Below are 27,874 nucleotides of genomic sequence, written 5' to 3' on the forward strand. Positions count from 1 at the left end.
GTAAACAAATGTAAAGAGGTCCATGTGGGTACAAAGGAAGGAAACTTCACCTATACATTGATGGGATATTTACTGGCTGTGACAAAACAGGAAGAGGATTTTGGAGCCATATCTCAATGGAAATGTCAATCAGGGAGCAGTTGCTGCAAAAAGAGCACTTGTGTTGCAAGTTGTCAAAGGTGAAGTAGACCTGTCTTATCTTTTCATCAAGGAAATGTCCTGCTTTCTGTAGGATCTTGTCTTCTCTGTAACCAATCCTTGACAGTGGATTGCAGCCATAGTTTCGTTGGGATGAGACTCTGTTGTCTGCACATGAAGCGTAGGTGATTCCTCTAGTCTGCCACATTTTTGCTGTCTTTTCATATTCCAGCACCTGCCTCAGGGTTTCTTCTCCAAAATGTGTGGCAACATACCAGTGAAGATTCTCAGTCATCCTGGTAGAGTTGTCTGGCAGCTGAGTTATGGCAACTGCATTGCTTTTCTTGTTGGCTCAAAACATTTTGCTGCTTATCCAAGTAGCTTCTTTGGTCTGAGCAACTTGGTTAGGGGGATTCCATATATGTCCTACAGAGAGGTCACCTAATCTGGATGGGCTCATTAGGTGAGTAGGCAGAGAGTTGCTGGGGGGGGGGGATTGATGTTTATCGGTTACAGGTAGCAGGGCTTAAATATTGGCTGTTGGAAAGTAGCAGGGGAAGAAAGTTATTGACTTCCACTCCAGACTTGAAAAACATAGTAGGTGATAAGCAGCGGGAGGAAGCACTATCACCAATTTGTTTTTCAGTAGTCGGTATTTATCATAATAAGTGGCCATTTTGTGAATGTCCCCAGCTCAAAAACATCTTTGCAGATCAAATCCAAAGTGCTGCATAGCCCTAACGATTTATTTAATCTTGGTTTACTAAATAAGAGCAAAGTTGACATTTGGTCATTCACATAATACACTAAGAATGGTGCCCCAAAACTTTCAAAGTGAGTGGGCATCCTTTGGAGATTGAGTCTATAGAATTACCCAATATTAACCAACCAAAGCAAAAAATAATAATAATAGAGGTGACCATAGTGTGATAGCGGTTTAGAATTTAAACTTTATGATGCAGCAAAAGTATAGAGACTAAGAAAGATCACTTTTACAAAAATATACAGGAACCATTATCTAGTATTTTTAAAGTCCAGAATGACATTTGATATTGGCTCAGGAAGATGCCTCCAGAATTAATTGAAGTACGGTATAAGTCAGGCTTGCAAGAGTCTATTGTTCTAGCCAATCTCAATAATTTTGAGCAATTTTAGGCAACCTGTAGAGTTGATTTGACTAGGTCTGTTTTACCTAATACATGTGATAAAATTTTACTTTTACTGTAGGTGTAGAAACATAATCCAAGACTGCTCCTCTCCGACAATTCAAAATGGTCTTCTGTTGAACAAAATACAGGTGAAAAGGTTCAGAGACGTTGTCTCTTGGTCTAAACAATTATCTGCAAGGCAGAAGAATGAAATGACACCATCATTACAGGTATTAAAAAAATGGACCTTGAGGTCTGCAAAACTTCTGTAAAATATATTTTTGTTTTTGTATTTGGTGCTTCTGGGTCCCTAATTTTTTTAGTTCTTTGTAAAAGACCAAACAGAGACCGTGGGAAGCTTCTGTGCAAACATGTTCCAAGAAGCAGCTGTATCTCATGAAAGCTCTATTGTTCTAAACTATATGCTGGGCTCCCTATTTATACCCTTAAAAAACCTTTTAGGGTCAGCTGCTTGTGCTAAAACAAAATTGATAATTATTAGCCATCAACTGTAAGCACTGTGACCATTGCCTCTTATCCTGGAACGAGTTACATTTCGGTGCCTGTGTGCTGCACAAAATGAGGAGTTCCTTTGAATAGCTTTCTTCTAATTGCAGTAGTCTGAACAAAGGAACACAACCAAAAGAGCAGCTCCATTTTGTAACTGGAAACCATAGTAGAAAGTAGCTAAAATAAAATGGCTAGGAACAAATATGTTATATAGCAGGAGGGAAAGTTTCTGAACTCCCAAAGCTGGACTAGCCTTTTGCTGCTGTCATTCCTAGCTCAAGTTATGGTGGTTGATAACTTGAACAGATTTCTCAATAGTTTCAATTTTTTGCAAGGGGAAATTTGAGAATCTGAAAGTAGACACAGCTCCTATTTAAAAAAAAAAACCTCAGCCGTTTGGCTCAGACAAATTATCTGAATATCAGAGCAAGAGGAGAAATCTTAAGTGGAAGAACAGCTGTGAATTTGGCTCCTCCTAGGAGGAAGCTCCTGAAGATGATAATATTATGTTTCTTCCTTTCCGTATCATTAGACATAGTACTCTAAAAGCAGCATAATATTCCAGATTCCAAACCATTCTGTTGAGATTCAACCTGATTTGTTTCTTTTACATTTAAGTATTCCAGATCGTATTATTATGAATGAGGATTACCATATCTGGTTAACAAAGATCAAAATGCAGAAAAGTACAATGGGGGTTGCTGGGTTGTTGGTTTTTTTGCTATTTAGTGGTTGAATCGCTGCAGAGCAGATTTGATAATCCAATTTGTGTGTTATTAAAGGAACGTAATAAATCAGAAATACCTTGGCTGTAAGAAGTGTCCTACTGGATTTCCAGAAATGTGCAATGACACTAAGCCATGATTTAACTGTTATTTCTTGAAAATGTATTTAGCTGGCTGCATTCATATATTCATGCTGAGTCATTCATTAAGAATGATAAATTATACTTGTGCATTCAGATGATATACTGAGGCTCAACTGCACTACATGCTAACTTGAAAAGTCTGGTTGATGAGACTATATCTTTTTTTCAATCAGCTCAGAGGTGGGCTGCACTTACCTTAACAAACCTGGTTTGATGGTTGTGAGCATGCGCATGCGCGCATACTTCACTCGCAGGCGCCTCTTCAGAGCTGAAACAGAGCTTCAAACATGCAGCTAATCAACTCAGGCAGCTCCGGTGAGTACAGCAGGCGCAGCACGGAACTCAGGCAGGCAGCGCGAGAGCTGGGGGGCAGAAAGTTAGTTATAAATCGAAAGGATAGCAAAGGGGCGGGTGGGTGGGCAGGCCCAGCCAGTGATCACAATTATTGGTTCCACCGATTATAGAAACCAGTTTGCTACCTATGACATACTATAGATACCCATTCTAGTTTTTGTAAACTCTAAATGGTAGCCCCTTGGGATTCAAGCCAGATAAGACTAGGTCTTCAATTAAAGTGCTGCATGGGAGTGAGGAAGGGGAATATCATGCTAATTAGGCAAACATAGCTTAAGTCAAAAGAATAAACCATGTAATGGGTTGGTGGGATGTCTTGCTCTCACTGACAGAAGAAAATTTGTCTTCAGGATGACATTTTAAATCAATGTATCCCCACTTCTTGAGCTCACAGTTTAAACCATGTCTTATCTCAGGCTTATGCTGAGATAACCATTCTCTGATTATGTGAACAAGACATTCCAATGTATTTCAGCCACACCTTCTGGGACTTCACTACTTAATGGGCATTAAATTCTTCCAGAGATAAGAGTTCTTTTATTTACATCATCTGTCAACACAGGATGAAAGGGAGACAGTCGGGAGCTTCTAATCTTGTCTCCTGCAATTCACTTCAACCTGAATAACCCTTGGAATACGTACGCAAGCCAGATGGCAAAGTTTGTCCAAGTCAGATGATTGTATAAACTGGGGAGGGGGGAGTTTTCCACCAAGGTTATGGGCTCATGCAGGAAAACATTGGGAGTTCTGTCGGGATGGGACCAGTTGACCAAGGATAGAATCTGCATCATGACAAGAAAGGCTGTTGTTTCTTTTTGCATCTATTCATTTAGTTTTTTTTTTTAAAAAAAACTGGTATATGTTTTGTATACAACATAAGTGTAATTCTAGTGGACCATTTAAGAGTCAAAGGAATGCAGAGAACTAGGTGAAATTATAAAGAGATTCTTAGTTTAAAATCTGGGGACCTCAATCCCAACCTGTTGCGTGTGAACAATCATACTCACATGTGCGGAGTTCAAACTACTTTATTATGTTATGCCTATAATACAGGAATTTCCCTAGTCTGGCAACTTACTCCTAGGAACAAATAGATAAGTCTTTAAGGAACTTAAGGGGTGGATGGCTCAGACCTAGTTCTTTTGAGGTTGTGCAGTGACTCCAGACTAGTTCCATGTTTGATCCTTCCTTCCTGCCAGGCTGGGTGCTTCCCAACACAACCATCTCCAATAACTTTTCTACAGCTGTATTTTGTTCAGAATTAATGGAGGCTGATGTTTATCAGACTATGCCAGGGGTGGCGAACAAGCGGCTCGCGAGCCGCATGCGGCTCGCGGCCAAAATAAATGAGGCTCTTTGCCTCTTACCATTATTTAGTATACTGTGGCTCGGATCGCGTGCTAAACCCGGAAGTACGGTCGACGCGACGACGCTTGCCTCCGCTCCACCAGCTGGCAGGCAAGCGTCGTCACGTCGACCGTACTTCCGGGTTTAGCTCAACAGCGCCCTCTGCTGCGCCCCAAAAAATAATGCTTCAAAGTCTAGCACAGTTGCTGCAGGATTCCGGTGAGGTTCTAATGATTGCTCAAATTAATAATAATGGTTGCATATTGAAGCTCTGGGTTCAGGAGCAGCAGAGTTTTAAATAGGAGAAAACATTTAATTGAATTTCCATGGTTAGTATATTTCCCAAAATTCTACGAGTGTTTTTCTCACAGCCTGTAATTGTAATAGATATCAAAGATAATCCAATCTCATATATATATTATAATACATATATTAGGTTAAAGGAAGATAATATTAGGACCAGGCTTTACCCATGTATAGGTTGTACTCGATTTACAATCACAATCTCGTCACTGAGCAAAGCAGTCATTAAGCGAGATATGTGACTGCTTTGTTTAATGACTGCAAGTGTGGCATTCCTGGTTGTGGTCATCAAGTAATCTTGTAGGTTGTTAGGTGGACAGAGATTCCACTTATTTATGGATTTAAAAGTTATACAGCAGCTCTAATGGGTTTATAAAAAATTATAACAAAAAACACCTGACTGAGCATGTTATATTATGTGTTTAATATATTATTGTTAAAATTATATGCTTTTGTGTGAGTGTTTGTCTGTTTTGGCAGGTCACTGCGTGGTGTGGCTCTCTGACTCTCACAGTTTAAAATTTTGGCTCTTTTTGTCGAACTTGTTCGCCACCCCTGGACTATGCAATAATTTGTTCTCTGTGCTTTACATTAAATGGCAACAAAACCTACTTCAGTTCACACATCTTATTACTTTATTTATATTTATTTACATTTGTTTGCTGCTCAGCTCACTATGAGTGTCAGCGTTCCAAAAGACATCCAGAATTAAATCAGAGTCCAAGGCAGAACTTTCCTCAAAGTTCCAATTTAATAAGAGAGACATGTTGGTACATCTGTGGAAAAACCGAATCTGAAAGCTTCCTGGGTTTTCCACCCAGTTGAAAGTTCAAGATCTTGCCCCACACCCACAAGTCCATCACATGGTCCAATCTTCCATTGCCACGCTGGCATCTCCACCCATCTAGTACTGGTCAGGTGCAGAGGTGCGGAGACAAAGAATGACCTTGGGCTTCTAGAAAGGAATGTTTTATTTTGACAACAACACCTTCTACAATTCTACTCCTTACTATTCCTCCTCCCAATTACCCCACTAACGAAACAGCAAAGTAAAATAATAGAGTGTGTGGCAGGCCAAAGATCCTAAAGGGAATATGACTGTAGACCTGACAATGAGTTAACTTTTAAGTATGATTTGTTGACTAAGCTACAGTTTGTCAGGTTCACACATGGTGCTAATTTATCAACCACTATTTATAAACCAAAATGGCTTGATCCCCATGTTGTGATACGTTAAAAGAAAGCAAATGACATTGTGGGGTGTAATGATTTGTAAATCATGAATGGAAACTAAACAAAATGTGTCAAATTTGTTTAAGAAAATGGTAAAACTCCTTGGCCCAAAGGTGTGGATAGTAATATGGTACAGACTAAGAGCAAAGTAATCATAGAGATTATTGCACTACATGATTAAAAGCTTTCAGGATTTTTGAAATAGCTTCATCCCCCATCCTTTCTAGTAAAGTTGTTAAAGAATTCAACTGATCATTATTCTGGTATTCTTGTGGAAGGAAAATTGGTGTAATTCCAAAGAAGGAAACATTTTCAACTGATTCTACTCACAAAATATAATTGACAAAGTAGCAGACAGACCAATATTATCCTGTATGTTCCAATATTAAAAAACCCTCCAGAAACTATAAATGTTGGGAATGATAGATAGGTAAGAAAGACGTCTGCAGTTAGACTGATATAAGTCAGTGATTTCTCACAACAGGGCTAACTGTGAATTCGCTACAAAGAAAACTAAAAGGGTTGCTTTCAACTTTAAAGGTCACACTAAATTGCGATGAAGACACCAAACTCAGATTTTTTTTATTTTTAATATTATGTGGCAAATTAAATCAATATAATTATAAAGCACCCACCAATAAAGATTGTGTTGTCACTTAAAATTCAACTGGTACTGATGTAGTTCTTATAAGTATTTCTTATTAAATGGCAGTTCTGAATGAACAAGTACTTCCATTATTAGAGATATATATGTAGAGTAATCAAACTGGATCAAAATGTTAAATAGCTGCATTTGTATAATAGAAGAAATACTTCTATTATAAAGATGGTGGGTTCATTTTAAGGTTATCATCTTTCAAATGTCTTAGGCTATCTGAAATAAGCTACATACTGGTACTCCTTGACTTACAACTACGGTATAATGAAGCCTACCCGTCATGGCCGTGAGTTGTGATGATTGTAAAATGGATCTTTTCATGGTTTTGCTGAAAACTGGAATAACTGCTGATAAATGGTAAAATGTGATCATGTGACTACAGGATGTTAAACAGCTATAAATATGGCCAAGATGTTGAGCGCCCGAGGTTTGGTCATGTGACTGGTAGGGGAGGCAACCATCAGACTTACAATCTGGATCATAAGAGCCTCCAGGTAGGCTCATTGAAACTTAAAATGGTTGCCATGCAACATTAAGTTGAGGACTACCTGTAATCAGGTACAGATACAAATACAGGTAGTTCTCATTTAATGACCACGATTGGGACCAGCAATTTGTTGTTAAGCAAAACAGTTGCTGAGTGAAACTGCAACTGTAGTTACAATCTTACTTCAGCCTTCCTTTGCTTTATAGACCTGCAAAGATTGCAAATGCAATCACTTTTTCATCGGCGTCATAACAGGCTAAATGAGGACTACCTGTGAAGCACCAAATGGTGTGAATTCACACACCATTCCAAATAATTATGAATTTACCCATTCTAGAGAGAGATGGTCGGCTATATAAAATTTAAAAATAAAACAAAATGTTTGATTATCTCTAAAAGATTTTAAGGATTTTTTTTAAAAGTAGGGCTGGGCTGCTCTGCCCCCCCTCTAATTTGTTGGAGGGCAGGGAACAAGGGAGAAAGGTGGAGAGAGAGAAAAAGTTGGAAGAGTCACAACAGATTGAGCAAGAGAAAGTTCTCTCTAAGTGATCAGTTCAGACTTCTGGCACAGAAGAGTAAAAATGACAGATAGGAGAAAACCCTTTCTACAAATGATAAGTTTAGGCCTTTGGCTGACAGAAGACAGTGGAAGACTGGACTCAAGCCATAATGCAGTTTATTTGGGTTTGACTCATATCCTTCAGCTGACAGAAAATGTTTTATATACATGAAATCTGCTGTCCCCATTAGAGATCTGTTGCCTGTTTCAAGTTAGCACAGTCCTCTGAAACCTCTTCTAGCTAGACAATTTTATAGACCTTGTTGCTACTGTTGGAAGAAGTGGGAAGAGGAGGGAAATAGAGATTTAATCCCAGAATGAGTAATCGGAGGAAGGCAGTGTTATGTGGGAACAGGGAAAAAGCATACAGGATATGCTTGCATTATGTTTAGGTGCAAGCGGGGAAAACCTTTTGCCCTAATGCACAAATTCCGCTAAATTAAGAGGAGGAAAAGTAGTTCTCCATATTTGGTTTTGCTCTTCTGCTACTTCCATGTACAGACAGCCCTCGATTTACGACTACGAACGAAACAACAATTTCTGTTACTAAGCAAGGCAGTTATTAAATGAATCACATGGTCATTAAGTGAATCCAGTTCCCCCTTACTGACTTTGCTTGTTGAAACCTAATTGGAAAGGACCCAAATAATAATCATATTGACCCAAGTCCAACTGTCAAAAATATATACCTGTTGTCAAGTGCCTTAATTTTAATCACCATTGTGAGGAGACTGTGATGTTTGTGTAAGGACCAGCCATAAGTCACTTTTTGCAATTTTCGTGTAACTTCAAACAGTCACCAAATGAATGGTTATAAGTTCAGGACTACTTGTACTCCATGGACTTATTCTTGTATACCCCACCAGAAAGATGGCCCTGAAAAAGAGGAAAAACAAATCATCTCTGTTTGGAAAAAAAATTAAGTGTCTTTTCTTTAAAAAAATTAACACAGCAGATATAGTTAGAATTCAGCCAGATTTATTTACCAAATACTTGAAAAGTATTTTTTTTTACTCAAAGGACAAGATAAATGAGTCACCTGAAGGCAGATAAAAACTATAAAGATGTTTTTTTTAATGACAACTTTTGAAGATCCTGCCTTCATCAAAGGGGGGCGTTTTGATTTCAGTCCTCTAAAACATCCTTTTTTCCCCCTTCATTTTTCAACCCCCACTTTGCAATCCTGAAAACCCCTCAGGGGAAAAACCTGTATCTCTTGGGACCACAGCAATGAACTCCCAAGGGCACTCACAATGGCAGTGCTTATATTGTGTGTGGAAGCCGGTCGCAATACGCAGTTATTTCGTACTCCACAGATAAGATACCCGAGATGCTTTCCTTTGAACCCAACTAGCAAAAGGACAACCCCACAGACCATGCAAAGCAACGTGCAGTAGCAGACAGATGTCAGTTGCATTCCCCCCCCCCCTTTCGGCCGACTGACTCCATACTCCCCCCCCCTTTTTATTTTTGAATGTCATGCCCCGGCCTCCCCTACCCTGACTTCCAGCTCGCCTTGTTGATCCTGGGAAAGAGAGGGGGGGGCGGGAATGTCAAAGGCCGGGGCTCTAAAACCCGGCCTGCAATCCTGCTGAGCCCCTTCCTGCTAATTGGTCCCAGATAGTTGTGCTTTTTTTTCACCAAGCAACAGGAACTTTGGCCGCCCGGGGTGGGGGAGGGTGAAGTGTGGGCAGGAACCGAGGAGGAGGAGGAGGGGGGGGAATGGGGTTGCCGCGGTGAGTTGGCCGCGCCCGGTGGTGGATGGTGGGTGGGTTTGGCTTAAGCTGCCCAGCCTTGCCCTGCCGTCCAAATCCGACGGGGTGGAGGAGAAAAAGGGGGAAGACGCGACGCATCCATTTGCAACCTGGAAACTCCTTCTCTTCTTCCCTTCCCCCCAGCAAGAGACTGGCTGCTCAGGGTAAAGGCGGCCTTAGGGAGAACCGCGGAAGGCGGAGACTGGGGCTGCTGGCTTCCAATGAGCTCAGCCGCCTTGCTTTGCCTTGCCTGCCCGGCGCTACTGGAGGAGTCTCGGTCGAGAGACTCTCCGAGAGACCCCCAAGCGCCTTTTTAAGAGGCGCTGGACGGCCAAGCCAAGGCGGTAAGTGCCCGCTCGCACAGCGGCGGCAAGCAGGGCGCTTCCCGAGCCTCCCGCTTTGCACCGCTAAGGCATCCGCCTTGTATCCCTCCCGCCCCGCCTCGGTGTTTACAGCCTTTCCTATATAGAAACAGAGGTAAACGTGTCTATTGAGTGGAAAAGCAAAGCGGGTCGAAGTTTGTGGCGGGGGCAAAGGTGCGGGACGGGTGCGTCGTCATGCGGGAAAGGTTCGAGGCTCTCCCTGCTTTCCGCGGCGGTGAATCCGGGGGTTGCCGCCTCCGGCTTGCAAAAACGCGGACGGCCACGAGGCGGCAAGGAAGCTTTGGCGTTTTTATGTTGCCCCGTTTTGCTCACTTCTACGTGATCCTCGGGATTCATTATTCGCAGCCGGATCGGGTAGCCCTCTGGGAAAGGTGGAAGCTCAGGTGAGGGTGGAGCTGGGGGAGGGGAAAAAAAAGCTTCTTTAAAGCTGCGCGTATCGGATTCCATTGTGGGCACCGGAGGCTGGCATAGACGCCGAGGTTTTCGAGGGCCTAGAGGCGGTGCGGGGCCGGCGAAGCTAGAGGCAAATACAATCTTGATCTTTACCTCTCCGGTGCCGAAGGAAATCGAAATGACCACGACGTGGCGTTCACACTGGACTCGGGAATATGAGGAAAAAGAGGGCATCTCGCCCAGAGGATGAGCCACATAGACCTGGTAAACTGGGTTTGGTGGAATAGCCAGTGTTCTAAAACGGGCTGCCTGGTCCATGGGGACAAGGTCAGTGGCTAAAGGAAAGGAAAGAATCCCTCTTGGGTGGCATGTGTGCCCAATTGTCAAAGGCATCTCCTGAGTGTCACTTCACAGGTGGCAATTTGTATACATGGCTGGAGGAATGCTACAACTTAGTTTGAGCATGATAGAAGTCAACATGCATGTGTGGGAAAACAGACCCAGGATTAATTGTTGGAGGTGTGTTGTAGTTGTGGGTGTGATTTTCCTGGGGTGGTTTAGGAGAATCATGAAACAGCACAGTTCTAAGAGAAGTTGACAGCAAGGTTTAGCCAGGGTCATTTCAAATTTGTGCATTTCTCATAGAATAAAGTACCTAAGGCCTACGCAGAGTGTTTTTAATGTCATCCCTGAGTAATCTCCAGTACTGTCATCCTAACCCCCTTGACATTAGAAAGCAAGAGTTTAACATTAGAAAGTTATTTTTCAGGTTAAACATTGATCACAGGAGTATGCTCCGTATGTTCTATTTGGATATAGGGCAAAGAGGGAGGTAGTTATTGATCATCTTGGAAAAATAGGCTTTAGGAAGATCAAGGCAGCTAGTATGATTTAAAAAAATGGAAGATTAAGCTTATAGTGATGTTTCCAAATGGAATTGTTCCAAATAGGCTTTTGTATGAAAAGGTAAAATAATATTTTTGGCAAAAAAGTAGGCATGCACATTTTATGTTTTCCTCTCAGTGTGCTTATTGTGTATCCTACATGCACATGATGATGTCTGTGTATGTGAAAATATTCAAGATTAAATGTTGTTTTGCAACATAGACAATTTATTTTGAATTGGCCTTGATCAAGTAAATGTCATCTGTAATTAGAAGTGGAAAGGTACAGAATCAAGTGGCATGTTTCTGCCTTGGTTTATTTGTCTTTTGACAGTTAGAAAGATGAATGTAACAGAGTTGCCCAGTGAGGGTTAGGAGAAAGAAGGGATAATCTGGACAAAAGGGAAGGTGTCCAAGATAGTCCTGTCCTCTCAGTAAGACCTGTGGATTTAGTCCAGGTTTAATGTATAACTTCCTTCAACGTAAGTTTTATGTAAAACCTTTCTTTTCTGTGTATTGTTGAACAGCCTGTTTGCTCAAGCAAGTTGAGTCAAGCATAATTTTAAGGCTGTGTTAATATATTGTGCTAAGACAGAATGTGGTTTATTTGGTTTTGGCTTACGTTAGTACAGGCATTATCTATTGTAAATCATGTCTTAGGGCATGCTGTTAGAACCTAGCCATTTGTTTCCAATAAACCATGGCTTGTTTAGTGTAATATGTGAATTCCTTTTAATCCAATTCTTGTTCCACAAATATTCCTGTATTTGTGGAACTATATCTTTGCAACTATTCTCTTTTGGATGTCATTCCAATCTACTGAACAGAGACCTGCAGTGAAGCAAGCAGAACAGTATTTAATAAACTGGCTTCATTTTTATGTTTTACATTGCCAGATTTTCATTGAATGCTTTCATTATTTGTGTGTTATTAAAGACAAAGATTGCCTTTACTGTGTACTGGGGATTCTTGTCATTTTACCATTTTTTAAACATACAGTACAAGCTGGTCCTTTCACTCAAAATGCCTAAACCACTTAGCCACAAATCTTTGCATTGCTTGCTGACAGTCCCAGTAAAATCAGAGGTGTCAAACTGGCGGATTTGTGAGCCGGATACATCATGGGCAGGCCACGCCCACCCTAGCTTCATGAAGGGGAAAAATGTCACGATATGTCACATGGTGGCAACATGACGCAAGTTTGACACCCGTGCAGTAGTTGGTTGAAGGTTGCCATTTTAGGAATATTTCCTCCAGTTGGGAGTCATAACTGATGAGCACTTTTGTTGGAAAAGCTCTGACAAGGCTTTATTATATCAATACCTCCTTTACCCCATTGGCCAGTAGGTAGTAAAGCTCATGAGTATAGTCTGCAGTTGGGATTTGGAAGGTATTGCCTTGTTCCTTGTTTTGGAATGGAGTGTTTTTGAGCCAGTCTTGGACTGTGACCTACAGATGATTGGATTTTTAAGTTTTCATAACATAATCAACTGGGAGAGGATAGTTTGACTCACAATTGCTCTTGGCCCAATCAGTACTTGAACGAGCTATCCACACCTCCCTTCCTCAGTTGCTTTAAGTGTGTTAAGTGAATTAACCTGTCTTTATATACTAAATTGTGACTTGTTTAATGATAGAACGATGAACCAGAATTACTTTGCATTCATGCTGCTTGCCAAGCCATGACTTACAAACTGCAGTGATTGAGTTAACATAAAACGGACAATCACAAACAAGCAGACAATATTATAAATGAATATATTGTGTCACAACAGCCATTGTCTCCTAATGGTTAAATGTTTTATATTTATCCATTTTAGAAATGTTCATTGAGAACATATTTTACATGTAAGTAATGTCAAAATCAATCCTTGTTGTCCTACCATAGGGCAAGAAGTGTTTTTACCTGAAATACCAGAGAGCTACTGGCTATGTTTTTCAACATACCACAGTTAATTTGACCATGGTATAGTAATCAGTTCAGTTGCTTGAGTTTACCCAATATATGTCAGCTAATCAAGCTGGATTTTCAAAACACATTATGCCACATATTGGCCGAACACATTCTGTTCTTGCCTGTCGAGTGTTCTCAATCTTTGCCAAACAGAGTTGACAGTGCTAAACTAGATAAACCAGTGCCTGACTTGCCATAAGGAGGAATCCTATGACAGCAAATAAACACTGTGAATTAATCCTGGTAATTTTCAGCATTTATGGTTATATAGCTTGAATCTTTAAAACATTTTGTATATAGTTTAATGCTAATCCATCTCTACAAATCCATATGATCACCAAATTATTCATGGGAGCATATTAAGGAAAAAATAGTTAATCAAAAGCTACCTGATTAGCAGTAAGTTGGAGACTCTGTTTGTACTTTAGCTCTTAAGACTAGCTGTCAGTACAGAAACTGTTATTGTGGCTACAGCGACTATTAATACTTATTATGGAATGTTTCCCTAGATAACACTGAAGTTTTGTTGGTGATACTCATGGTTCTTTCTTAATAGCGTTCTGTCATATATAGTTATGACTCCATTGACTTCTATTGTATATGGATAGCAGTACATACTAGTGATACTGCCTAATGTTAAAAGTATCTGACAGTAGGGTTTCCAAAGTCCCAAGATTAATAAAAGTGGAAAAGATGAATAACTAAATCTTAATTTCCAAGAATTGAGATTTGAAAAATTATTCATATGTGCTATTTAAATCTGGTTCTCTTTAAACAGAGTTGAGTGCCTTGAAGATACCCTTAAGAGAAGTGCTTAAGACGAGATGCTACAATATAGTTTACAGCTACCATATCTGGGCTCCAGAATCTGGGGTACAATTGGATGGCAGCAGAGAGTATGTGTTATATATGGTGCCATCTTGTGGTCATCTGGATTTTACAGCTCAGATATGGTAGCGGGTAGAGCTGTGTTATGTTCATTAGCGTCTCAGGGATCTTTTTTTCCTCTTTCTGGGAACCAGGGTGGGTGTGGTTTGTTTGTTTGCTAAACAATACTAAGTCTACTTTAACATTTTGGCTTTTAGGCGTCCCCCCCTCCAATGGAATGAAACAATATTGTTCAGATGGTGTTATTTCACTTTAAAATAGTAGAAGCCAAGGTAACTGAACTTCCCTGTGAATAATAAACTGCTATAATCCATTTTGAAGGAATTTGAAAGATAAATGTTGAGCTCATCATTTAACAATTTTTAGAAACTTAGCTTGAAACATTCCCAAATGATTGCTAATTGAAATTTATGTTGGATACTGATTCAAAATATGTACAGGTTATAAAACTAATTATATTGTAAATGATCCCGAGGAGTCATGTAATTTCCTTGGCACTGGTTTAGTGTAGTGTAAACTCAGTCTGTTGTGGTTTATTTGAAAACAAATTATGGGTTAAGATGATATGTGAATCCTAGTGATGGTTTAATATATAAATCAAATTGTTGCCCAAATCATGGCATCTTAATTAAAATCTAAATGACCAAACCTTTAGTTCTAAGCTTCATTGAACTAAAATAAAAGTTTTAATTGGAATTGTGTTTTTCTTCCTTTTTTTCATGTTTTCCCCATTTTTCCTATTCTGACAACAACAAAAGTGACCCATAAATATTTGGGATGAAGGTTCTCTGCTTGGGGAAAACATACTACTTTACTAACATGTTTATTAAAATTTCTTTCTAATAGTTGGTTCTTTTGCTTACTAGGATCAAAATAAGTTACCATTGTTTTGATTGTACTTATTATGTGCATGCACATACACAAACAGTGGTGCTTAAAGGCTTTTGAACCCTTTTGAATTTTCAATATTTCTACACAGATATGATTTAAAATATTATCTGTTCTGCATTTAAGTCCTAAGACTAGATAGATAATCCAATTTAACAAATTGGATGCATACATACACACATGCACAAACACATAGACAAAACCATTATGTGCTTTATCTAGCTGTTCCATTTAAAAAAAAATCAGGGGCAGAGTAGACAGTGAATTATCAACTGTTTGCAGAATTTGTCTGTCAGCTATAAACTTTGGTCTATGGCCTTAAAAAGAAACGCTAGCATATTGTCCAGCTTGCATTACAAAAGGAAATGAAGGCAATATCTTACATCCTTCAGAATTTCCTTTTAAAAGCTGATTTTATTTATGTGCGTGTGTTTTGGGATATAGAACTACTATGAAACTTCCTAGTTTTTGAAGAACACTAATGAGGAATTGGATGTTATGATATTTATTTAAATCTGTTTGTTATGAGAGGGCAAATGACTATATGTGAAGATTGCTTTTGATGTGCAGGGCATGTCTACCACTTTGATAGGATAGCAGCTTTACTTTGCTCAACAGTATAAAGTACCAGTTGTTCTGCTTTCTTGGTTTAGCTAACCACTGGAATGTCCAAATGATGATAAATTAGGTCTACTATAGAGGCCAAAGCATACTTGGTTCTTTTCCAGAACTGCTTGCTTCCCATCGCTTCCTCTAGGAAAGAGACATTTTCTGCCTTTAACTGTAGAGTCTTGTACAATCGATGCCATAGCAGTTCTGAATTGGAGGACATCATTTTAAAGTCAGCTGTGGAATCTGTACTAAAGTGTATGTGTTTAAGGAAAAATGCCATCTAGGGGAAGTTTCTCTTGAATTATGCAAACCCCTTTCTAGTTAAGCCAAGTATATTAATATTTAAAACTAGGTTTTATTTGATGTTTTCCAGACTTAGAACTTTAAAAAGCCTTTGAAAACTTTCTAAACCCAAAATGGATTGATGGAGGTATAAAAATAGGGTATAATCTATTAAATATTTTAAAAAGATGGTGTCATCCTAGAAATAACCATATAGAAAATCTGAAACCAAATAATTATACATATGGTACCTTGGGAAATTTCCATTATTATGATTGTGAGAAGTTTGTGTATTACAGGGAGCAGTACATTCTCTTGTCATCTTTAGAAAAAGACTTGCTTGTAGGTATTCTTTATTCCTTCCATTGCCAGGGGATACAACAGTTCTTTTGACCTATATTGTTCCTATTGCACAGCAGTAGTATTGCAGGTAATTGATTTATCAGCATATACAGCCATAGAACGCTCATCCCAGCTCACAGCTGCATTATTTTTAGTTTGTGAGAGTGAATGGCATCTACTTACCAACTTGTTTATATTATAATGCTGATTTTGTACAATTTAAAATGACTAATCTTAGCTTCACTTCTACAAGAAGGCACTATAAACATATTTAAAGGAACTCTGCAAAGTTTTAGAAGTGCAAAGAAATTTATGGCTGAAACCTCTCCATCCCAAACACTCAAATGAAAACTGACCATGTTCAGTGGTCCTGACTGATTTATATGCAGTGGGAAAAGAGGAAGGAAATGGATATTTGGGGAAAGGAATACACTTGAACAAGAGCTCTTCCCTTTGAAGCATTTATTTATAAAATAAATGGATCCCAATTGGCCTATTAATAGAAGAAGAACAGAATAGCATCACCATTACAATTGCAAACTTAAAAGTGGAAAAATTAAGACTTGCAGCCTTGTCTGTGCTAGTTTACCCACCCACAGTAAATGTGACCTATGGGGAAGGGAGAATTTCCAGGTTACTTTCTTCTGGATTTGATCTGCTCCTGGGAAGGGCACTGGACACTCAATTTGCAAGCCATTGCTTTTAATGTGATCCAGGAAATAGATTCTTGCAGAGACTTCAATAGATTTGCAAGCCATTGCTTTTAATATGATCCAGGAAATGGATTCCTGCAGAGACCTTTATATTGCATACACATGATTCTCTTGATGTATGCCACCAAATTATGATTGCAGAAGCTTGAAATGATTTATAACCCTACATCAAAAGACTCGTTTACATCCATATGTTTCCCTTTCATTATGTAGGCATATGAAAAGGATGATCTCCCCCCCCCCCAAACGGTGACTGCTGTGTAAAGGAGTGACATATTTGGATTTCTTCTGTTGTCATGTAAATGGATTTCATATATCATCATTTTAAGTGCCTTTGTAACTGTAAAACGTATAATTGCTAAACGTAATTTTAACAATACAATTGTTAAAAAGACATAATGGGGATGTGGTTAGTGGTTTTTGCATATTATAACTATGATGAGAGGAGTATTTTTAGAATTATTCTACGTGGGAGCTGTAGTACTAAAATAAATCTAACTCTTGTGGTTCTGGAAATGAGCTCTGTGGATATAAAATGGTAAACTGTTATTTTATTTTATGCCTAACATGTGTCCTATCTAGTTTAAGAAGGTTAATAGATGGAGATTTTCATCTGCTTCTTCCCTTATGCCCAATTGTGACCTCTAAAATATGTCATTTCATTCAAGATTTTTGAATGATGTGGGAGGAGTTGCAGCAATGTTTTGAAAGAAGACCAAATTTGTCCTCTTCCAAGTTTTCAAAAGGACCCTTACTTCTATAGATTTTAAATTTATTTATTTCTCATATTTGTATAACTGCTCATCTTGCATGAAAATGACTTTGGGCAGCCTATAACACTTATGGTAATTAAAAAAAATACATAAAACAATCACACTTAAAAATAATTATAACGAAACAGGAGAGAATGAAAACTATGATACAATTCTTGATTGCACATTGTAGGTGCTTTGCTGTTATTCCTTACTGTAAAGTGACAGAAATGTATGGTTGCTTTGGTGGTATAGAAATTTAATACTTTATTCAGTAAATTAGATAAATATCTTGTTAGACTTTGGGGGGGGGGAGATGAGGTAGATTAAGAAGGAAGAAATTGGGAAATTAACCTTTTGTGAATTATTTTCAGCCAGGTTGATTTAGACTTTAAAGGGATTTCATCATAAAGATACATATTCTGAGGTAAAGCTTGTTTTTAGAATACCACTTTTTCTTGCCTGATACAGAGATTGCCTTATAGTTTTATATTTTGGGTTAACTATCACACATGATTATAAACTATTGACCATATAACATAACATGTTATAATAATGTCACAGTAATATCTTGCAAATGATACACAAACTTCATATGGACTTTGAATGTGTGTGTGGGAGACATAGACAGACATACTTTCTGTATGGATCACACATATCTCTAAGCCAAGATTTATAATGTGTCTGAATTTTGTGCTTGTTTTTGCTTTTTATGATAATGTGATCACAGTCTCAATGTTATCCTACAGGTAGTTGTCCAAAGTTGCTTATTACTGAATTGCTGATAGTTAATTTTTAAAAGGAATCTAAATATTCAATTCTAAAAGAATATAATTGCATAGGCTTAACAATTTAGCAGTAAATTTCAGTCATTAAGTGTATCAATTTAGAAAACAGCTTACTCTGTTCTGAAGACACCCCCCCCCCCGGGAATAAATTTCACTGAAATGCATAGGATTATATCTCAAAACAAGAACTGCAGAATTATGAAAAAGTTGTAAAGTGTCGTGTCTTTTCATATAGTTTCCTGGATAAATTTTTATAAAGAACATTATTCAAAGATAAAAAAGCAGAAGTAGAAGAAAAAGCTGAGACTCATTGAGAGTCAAGTGGCATACAAACTTAATAATTAGGATATTATTATTATTTATATGAAATGCATGAATCTCACCAAGTATTTATTTATATTTCATATTTCTTAACTACTCATCTCCCTTTATAACTTTGATACTGATTATTTATACAGGTAGTCCTGGTTTAGCAATTGTGTCAGTCAGCGAGTTTTTACAGTTACAACAATGATGAAACGACAATTTTTTGACCAATGTCCATATTTATAATTTTATCAACATCTCTCAGTCACGTGTTTGCCATTACTATCAGTCCTGTACCTTTCCCCCCCCTCCTTTCACTAGAGAGAGTCATTAAAGAAGCTAACTCTTCATGGGCCGCTATTCTCTGCAGTGCAGCACCTAAAGAGTTAACAAGCTCAGCTCTACGACCTTTATTGCTAATTGAATAGAACCTCCAGCTGGCTGGTTCTGCTGCCTGACACTGACCAGACCCTAATTTCACATTGAAGGATTTGGCAGGGGGGGGGGGGCTCCTAAGCAGCTAGGGCATTCCTGTCCATGTGATTTCTCCATTGTGTGCATGCTTACTTTCTTGTAATCCTGTCCTTTGCAATGAATGTAGATACAAATATCAGTTCTCTTGCCAATTATCCCCATGCTAGGTGAGCATCCCAAAGGCTGTGGGATTGGAGAAAGCAGCTATAAGATTTGTCATTTTATTCTGCTTTCTTGCGAGTAAAGTTCCAGAAACTTTATGGGTCCAGGTTACTTGAGGGACTGTCTGACCCCACTGGATTGTACTACTTGTGTTGGCAGAGGAGGCATGCTGCGTTTCCCATCAACCCTATTTATCCACCTAGCAGGGTCCAGGAGGAGGGCCTTCTCTGCAGTTGTCCTGCCCTCTGGTACATCTCCCCCCCCCCCGCCCTGATGTGAGGTTAGCCCGAATCCTCATATCTTTTCGTCAGGGCATAAAGACCTGGCTCTTTATGTTAAGTATAAATGCCAGTTCTCTTGGTACCCCAGTGGGGGAACAGTGCAATGGTGGTGGTTGACTGAGTAATAACAGATCTCTCGTACTCCCTCACACTGCCCCCGCTCTCCCCATGTGTCTTTGGTTTTAATGTTTGATTATAACTTTTTATGTTTTACCTTAGATGTTACTATAAGCCAGAGTTACCCTATGGTAAGATGGACAGCCAATAAACCTTAGCCGTGAAGGGTCATTAGATGACTTTGAGCCAATCATTGTCTTTCAGCTCATTCTTTCTCACAAAGTGGTTGGGAGAAAATTGGAGAAAGGAGCATCAAGCCTTGAGTTCCTGGAGAAAAGGTGGGATAATTCAAACAAAACTGTTCCCTCATTTGTGTTAGTGACTATGCTATGAAAGAAAGTATGTGATATGCTCATTTAAGTTTTTGCGTTACATTAATATAGTAGCTGCAGAAAAGCCATATTATGTGGAAGATATTTCCCATGCACTTGTTCCCAAAAGATATAATTAGTATGATCATGGAACAAAATTGATGCACACACATGTCTGTACATAAGTACATCTAAAATACACATGAATGTATATATAATGTGAACATGTGGAAGACATAAATGAAGTCTGCCTTTTGCATCAGTGAGCTAGATGGAAATATGTTTAGAATTAAGACATAGTAGCCTGTTGTAATTTTTATAATACTTGACATGGAAGTAAAATATTACCAATTTGCTTTATAAAACAAAACTGGCTTTATTTCAATTGCATAATACTTACTTAGTATATAGAAGAGGTTTGGTTCTTTGCATAAAGAAATGCATCAAGTTACATGATGTAAATGTGAATCTAGCTGGGAGTCATTAAGCTAATTATCTAGACAAATACTAATTGAATATCCAGTGTTGCCTCCAAATGTCATGATATTTATATGCATTACCTTATACTGTAAGCATTTGAATGTAGTTCCAAATTCTGACTTTGTGATGTACTACCAGAGATGGGTCAAAATGTTTATTGGATAAAAGTTATGAGTATTGGTCTTGCATATTTTCATTATTTTCCATCATATTCACTTATTTTGAAATCTCTTGATATTTTAAGAAACAATTAAAATTAATATCCAATTTTATAAAATTTCAGGAAAAATATCCAGTTTTGTTGTTAATAATTTCTTACCTGGATGTGATCCATAACAAACTTTTCTAGCTCTTAGCTTCCTTTCACAAGTTTTTACTGGCTTGGTTTTTATAAATTACTGGTATGGCTTGTATATTGAAGGACAAAATGTATTAATACTGTATAAATTCCTTGAAATTAATAACAGGTATGCTGTAATCTTAGCACATATCTACACTTTGTTTATAGATAGTAGAATCTGATCTTGGTGTTTTCAGCTTCTCGGTTAATTTAGGGGCTGCGTTTGTACATAATCACTATTCTTGTTTACACTATAAATGTGTACAATATTTTGTGGTACAAAATATTACTACTGGAAGCATGCAGTTTTCCTGTACACCGCTTGGAGAGTCCAAGCAATGGGTTAATTCAGTCTGCTTGCCCTTAGGACTGAGGAACTATTTTTCCTTAAGCCACACCTCCTCCTGGTGTGCTCAATCCCCCAGAATTCTTCCTCAGTCAGCCCGTTTGGACGTATTTAGTTAGAGCTCTGAGCTAAATTGATCCTTTTTTTGGCTTGGACTCTCAAATTACGTTTAAAGTTTTTCTCTACTATTCCTCCAACATCGTGAGACGTTTCTCTCTTAAATTCTGCGACTTTCTTCAGTACAATCTGCACTTGAAGGCCAGGAGGTAAGCTGGAAGGTGGTGGGGGGTGCCCCTCAGCCGATCCTCTTGGGACGGCTTCGGAGGCCTGCCGCTTGTCGTTTAAAACGGCGCGGCTGCAGCGGCGAGGTTCCTAACTCCCCAGGCCCCTCGTTTGTTATTTTCGTCGAAGTTTTTTCGCTCCCCGGCCTGCTAGAGGACCTCTGCCGCAGGGAGGAGTGGGCGATCGTCGCCATTGCGAGGCGCGTTCGCCCCTCGCTCTCCCTTAGCCCCACGCTGTTGCGGCGGCCATTTTTAGGCGCGAAAATAGCGCGCCCAGCCATGGCCGCCATTTTGCATCAGCCTCGTTGTTCAGGAGGCCGCTGGAGGTGGCAGGGCCTAGCAAGGGTTTCTCGGGCTAGGATCGCCACCTTCGCCTTTTGTCTATTTTTGCGAGCGGCGCTGGTTCCTGTGCCATTCCAACGGTCATCATACCGGCTCAGGGAGGAGGCCTTAAGTAAGAGCAGGCCTAAAGAATTTTTCTATAGTCATTCTCCTCCCTGCTTCTCCTGCGGAGCCTTGCACCCCGGTGCAGGCCCCAATCCTACCCCTGGGCCTCCGACTGGTGTGAAACATGGGATGATTTCATAGTATTGATTCGATTAATTGTATATATGGCAATTTTAACGATCATTTCGTTTTGTTTCCCATTACAGCACCCAGTCTATATCTATCCTTCTGCCTTATCATAGCCTTGCTCCATCTTGTGTGGTCATTGACTATGGACCTGCCCAGTCCTCCCGATTCCCAAGACGCTAGGCCGAGCCTCTCGCAGGCCCCTAGCAAGGGTTCCTCCTCTTCGGGGAGTGGGGGTGCGGGCAAGAGTGGTGGGGGTAGCTCTGGGAAACAGCGTTCCAGAACCCCTTCGGTAGCTGAGGCCAAGGATGCTGAAAGGCGCCAGCGGGCCCTTGACAAGCAATTCGAGAAGGCCAGACGCCAGGCAGACAGGGTGCAGTCCCTTTCAGGAGCCCCTCCCTCCCGGGAAGATCTCCAGTCGGTCCTCGCCGAGGAGGTGGAATCCCAGGACCTATCCCCTAATAGGTCATTTGCAGAGCCGGCTTCCCCGGTCCCTTCCTGGGCCTGTGAACAGGTTCCTCCCCCTGGGGATGCTAGCATAGACGATATGCAGGGTGAGGCTTCACCCCCCCTAGTAGAGGGCTTGGATCCCGATTCTGACTCTGAGGAGTTATCGCCCCGCATGCAGGAGCTAATGGCCCGTGCCATTGCCAAGGGCATCACGGAGGCCATGAAATTTAAAAGTCCTACCGCAGCGGCCCCTAGGGGTCCCAAACCCGATCAGGCAGCTCCGCCCCCAAGCAAGCGTGCTCGCCATCCTTCCCTGGAATCCTCGGTGGTCAGCGAGGCCTCTGCCATTGAGGACCCTGACCCGGAGGTGCTAGGCCTCTCGGACGACGAGGACCTTCCCCCCGAAGCGCCCGCCTTTGCGGGTCTCTTTAAGCCCAGCCTTTTTAAATCGGTCCTTCACAAGGTCAAGGCTGCCACCAGGGTGGGGATCAAGCCCAAGCCGACCGCGCCGGCGGATGATGCCCCTCCGGCTAATCCCAATGCGGTCATGTTTGATGTGCCAGCGCCCCAGCAAGAGCTGGTTCCGGTCCCGGGGCTGTTCCTCGACTTAATCCAGCGCCAGTGGGCTCAGCCAGCCACGCAATCCTCTCCCAGTGGGGTAGATAGGAAGCTTTATACTATGGAGCCAGTGTTGGAGGACCTTCTGGCCCTTCCCACTGTCGACCCGCCCATCGCTGCGCTCACTTCCAACTCCTCGCTACCGGCCGACCTCCTGGAAGGCCTTAAGGCGGAGGACAAGAAGGCGGAAAAGGCGTGTCACAAGACCCATCTGGCGGCTGCCTGGGCCATCAGGGCCTCTTCTTCCGCTTCCTTTTTTAATAGGGCCTCTGTGATCTGGCTGCGCGAGCTCCTAAACAAGCTCCCGGCGGGAGACATCCGTCTCCACCAGGACGTGTCAAAAATAATCGCGGCCTCCCAGTATGCCGCTGACGCGTCCCTCAATGCCACCAAATTTGCCTCCAGGGCCCTCGGTTCTAACATAACTTCCCGTCGACTGATCTGGCTCCGACATTGGCAAGCGGACCAGAAAAACAAATGGAAACTGGCTTCCGCCCCCTTTAAGGGGTCCAAATTGTTTGGCGAGTCCCTGGATCCTCTCCTCATTGAGTCCAAGGACAAGAGGAAGATCCTACCTTCTTTAAATAAAAAGCAGGAACGTAAGGCCGCTCCCTACTCTAGGAGGCAGTCCTTTCGTGCCTCCGAGCCTTCCACCTCTGCCTCTTCCTTCTCTCCCTCTAATAGGTCCTTCGGCCAGCAGGGCGACAGGTCCCAAGACAGAGCGCCTTTTCGGGACAGAGGCAGGCAGCAGTTCGGCTTCCGCAAGTATAACCGCGGTGGGGCCTCCAACAGGCCGTTCCGTAAGTCAAAGTGACTGCCAGGGCTTGGCGCCCATCGGGGGTCGCCTCCAGCTGTTCGCCTCTCATTGGGCCCAGAACACCGAGGATGCTTGGGTTCTGCAGACAGTCAGGGAAGGCCTCTCCCTAGAATTCCTGTCCCTTCCCCCCCGGACCTTCATCCGGTGCCCTGTCCCGTCCTGCCCCCAAAAGAGGCAGCGTATGGACCAGGAAGTCCGTCATCTCCTGGACATCAGGGCCGTGGAACCAGTTCCCCAAGGCGAAGAGGGGAAGGGGTTTTACTCCATCCTCTTCCTGGTACCAAAGAACTCGGGGGGGTGGAGAGCCATCTTGGACCTCAAGAACCTCAACAGGCATATCGCCTACCGGAGGTTCAAGATGCAGTCTCTGCAGTCCATTCTGGCGGGGATTCGACAGGGAGATCTTCTCACATCTATAGATCTCAAAGAGGCATACCTCCACATCCCCATCCGTCCTCAGCACAGGAAGTTCCTGCGCTTCTATTATGCGGGTCGCCACTTCCAGTACAAAGCTCTTCCATTCGGCCTCTCGTCCGCTCCTCGGACGTTTACCAAAGTGCTGGCGGTAGTGGCGGCTCAGCTAAGACGCAGGCCCATAAGGCTCCAGTGCTACCTGGACGACATCCTGATCCAGTCGTCGTCCAGGCAGCAGGCCCTTCGGGATCTCCAAACCACTATGAGATCCCTCAGAAACCACGGCTTCTCTCTAAATATAGAGAAGAGCCATCTCACCCCAACCAACAGACTTGTACACCTGGGGGCGGTGATAGATACCAACTTGTGCAGGGTTTTCCTTTCCCGAGACAGGTTGACCGGTCTAAGGTCCATGACCCACAAGGTGTTGAGCTTGAGGCAGGCTCCAGTGGTCCTTCTGTCGCAGCTGCTGGGAAAAATGATCTCCTGCATTTCCATCGTGCCGTGGGCCCGCCTGCATTCCAGGTCTCTCCAGTGGCTGCTGCTGCCGCACCAGAGGGCATCCAGGAGCAACTCTACCAGGCCGATTCGAGTTCCCCCGGACGTGAAGAGGTCTCTCCGCTGGTGGGTGTCTCCGGCCATCCTCAAGGGCCACCTATTCAAGGAACCCGAGAGGTTGATCATCACCACAGACGCCAGCCTCTCCGGCTGGGGAGCCCACATGGGGTCCCTGGTTGTTCAGGGCAAGTGGTCCCAAGTGGAATCCAGATACAGCATCAACCTGCTGGAACTGAGAGCTGCTCGCCTGGCCCTGCGCCATTTCAGCCGGCCCATCCATCGCCAACATGTGCTTCTGATGACGGACAATGTGGCCACCAAGGCCCACATCAACCGCCAGGGCGGCACCAGATCCAGAGCACTGATGAGAGAGGCGGAGTCCCTGGGACGCTGGGCGGAGCGCCATCTGGAATCCCTTCGCTCCGACCATATCTCCGGAGTGGACAACACACAGGCCGACTGGCTGAGCAGGACGACCATAGATCCTGCGGAGTGGAAACTGGACCCTCGCCTGTTCCACCAGATGTCCGACAGATTCGGGACTCCGGCCGTAGACCTGTTTGCGTCAAGGGACAACAAGCAGCTCGCCCGCTTCTACTCCCGGTTCTTCACCCCGGGGGCGGAGGGGACAGACGCACTGCGTTGCAAGTGGCCCCGCGAGCTACTGTATGCCTTCCCTCCCCTGCCTCTCCTTCCTCAATTCATCTCCAAAGTCATCGCAGAGGGAGCAGAGGTCCTTCTCGTGGCCCCGCATTGGCCCCGCAGGTCGTGGTTTGCCGACCTTGTCCACCTGTCGGTGTCTCCTCCGTGGCGCATTCCTCCGGACCAGATCTCCCTCAGCCAGGGGGCCGTGATTCACCCAGAGCCCCAGTGGCTCCAGTTGGCCGTCTGGCACTTGAGGGGGACCAACTGAAAGGCCAAGGCCTGTCGGAGGAGGTAGTGAACACCATTCAGGCGGCTAGACGCCCTTCAACCACTAGGATTTATGATGCGTCCTGGGCCGCCTTCGCCAAGTGGTGTGAGGAGCTGCTCATCGAGCCGACGACCGCGCCTGTTCCCAGAGTGCTTGACTTCCTTCAAGCGGGACTCAACAGGGGCCTGGCCCCGAACACCCTTCGACGTCAAGTGGCGGCTTTGTCTACTGTCTGGTCGGGCGACCACCTTTTGCCTCTCAGCAAAATCCCGAAGGTGCGTCTTTTCCTCAAGGGCGCTTCTAACCTTCGCCCTCCCACCGTTCATCGCTACCCTACTTGGCAGCTGTCCGTGGTCCTGCGGGCCCTCTCTGGCCCCCCATTCGAGCCTTTACGCACTACTTCTCTTCGATTCCTGACGCTGAAGACGGCCTTCTTGATTGCCATCACGTCAGCTCGCCGGATTTCGGAGCTGGCGGCTCTCTCTGTTCGCCAGGATCTGTGCGTCATCCACCCTGACAGGGTCATTTTGAGGCTGGACCCGACCTTTACCCCCAAAGTAAACTCATGGTTCCATAGAGCGCAAGACATTGTGTTGCCAAATTTTTGTCCTCATCCGTCGCATCCCAGAGAGCGATCCTGGCACAATCTTGATGTCAGGAGGGCCCTGAAGGTCTACATCGCTCGTACTGCGGAATTCAGGAAGTCAGAGGCTCTTTTTCTCTCCTTCCAGCCCGGTTCCCTAGGGAAGAAGGTCACTTCCTCCACAATTGGCAGGTGGCTTCGCGCTTGCATTGCGACTGCCTATGAAAGTCAATCCAAGGCCGTTCCGCGCGGCATCACTGCACACTCCACACGAAGTGCTGCTACCTCAGCGGCCTGGGCCACCCAGGCCTCGATCCTGGACATCTGCAGGGCCGCTACGTGGTCCTCTCCTTCTCCATTTGTGCGACACTATAAACTGGACATTTTCGCCTCGGCTGAGGCGTCTTTCGGCAGGCGTGTGCTCCAGGCGGTTGTGTCAGAGACCGAATCCCGGGAGCCTTCTTCTGCCCACCCAGATGGACAATAACTTTGGTATGTCCCATTGCTTGGACTCTCCAAGCGGTGTACAGGAAAATGACCATTGGCTTACCTGAAGGGTCCTTTTCTGTACACCGCGGGAGAGTCCAACCCACCCTGGCTCTCAAGGCCGGGATTCGGGTTCCTCGTGTCAACAGTACATCATCTTGGACGCTTCGCTCCGTCCGCACGAACTGACTCCTTCAAAGAATTCTGGGGGATTGAGCACACCAGGAGGAGGTGTGGCTTAAGGAAAAATAGTTCCTCAGTCCTAAGGGCAAGCAGACTGAATTAACCCATTGCTTGGACTCTCCCGCGGTGTACAGAAAAGGACCCTTCAGGTAAGCCAATGGTCATTCAGATTAGGATTATTGGAAGTAGTAATCATGTCCCCTTTAAATAAGTGTGCAAACTATTCCTTGAAATATTGGTGACCCGATTCCTATGGAGCTTTTTAAAGTTTAAATATGCAAACTTGTGTATATTTATTTTATAGAAAACATGCTTGAATTTTCTATTGTGTATGCTTCTATACAATAACTAGTCCAGAAGGATCTAGTTATTATTTTTTAATATATAATTTATTTTTATAAAAGCAAATAATACATATCCTATCGCTCCAGTCCAGAATTTTTAATTTTGTAGGAAATGCAACTTGTCATTTCAAATAGCCTTGGAAAAATAAGAAGGTAATACATTTAATCCATTTTCATTTTAGAAATTTGCAAACAGACTTAGAAGGTCCCCAAAGAAAATCAGTGTTTATGAAGCAGGTATAATAAAGTCCTTGCTCTCCACTGGCACAATCGGAAACCTTTGATATTTACATAAATAGAGAAAATGTGCAACTGTTAGTTTAGAAAATAAAATTTAAAATATAAGTCACAGCAAGACACAAGCTTTTACATCAAGTCAAACTCCACATTAGTAGCTACAAGTCATTATTTAAATAACAGGGATTAATAAACATCAATATATTGTCAGAAAATGACAGTTGGTCTTACCTGAACTGTTGTTTTAGAAGGTTTTGCAGGATTAGCCAAGATTGGGTATTGTGATGTCCAATTGACCTCGAGACAGAGTTAATTTGAAGCCATGCCTCGGTGCTCCTTGCTTCTGGTTCCCAGTTTCAATG

General features: G+C 42.5%; 1 protein-coding gene and 1 long non-coding RNA gene across 10 annotated transcripts in view; one reads left to right on the forward strand and one right to left on the reverse strand.

The window, feature by feature from the left end:
* Nucleotides 1-5,442: 5,442 nt before the first annotated feature.
* On the reverse strand, nt 5,443-9,499 carry LOC309387097. The gene is made up of 3 exons (XR_014174545.1): nt 9,470-9,499; nt 8,295-8,481; nt 5,443-5,623 (listed from the first exon to the last, which is right to left on the reverse strand). It is a non-coding gene; the product is annotated as an uncharacterized lncRNA (long non-coding RNA).
* Nucleotides 9,352-27,874, forward strand: part of TANC1 (tetratricopeptide repeat, ankyrin repeat and coiled-coil containing 1) — a 175,983-nt gene continuing 157,460 nt past the window's right edge. For 2 of the 9 annotated variants that reach the window (XM_081943176.1, XM_081943178.1), the window contains exon 1: nt 9,352-9,703. In XM_081943176.1, coding sequence (XP_081799302.1) covers nt 9,367-9,703 — 337 coding nt within the window. In that variant the 5' untranslated portion in view covers nt 9,352-9,366. Of the gene's footprint in view, nt 9,704-9,804; nt 9,837-9,870; nt 10,126-10,210; nt 10,463-19,784; nt 19,857-27,874 lie in introns of those variants that run through there. The other 7 variants (XM_081943177.1, XM_081943180.1, XM_081943181.1 and 4 more) reach the window with 6 other exon arrangements.

The sequence above is a fragment of the Natrix helvetica genome, assembly GCF_964273705.1.
Source record: "Natrix helvetica genome assembly, chromosome: 1".
NCBI lineage: Eukaryota > Metazoa > Chordata > Lepidosauria > Squamata > Natricidae > Natrix > Natrix helvetica.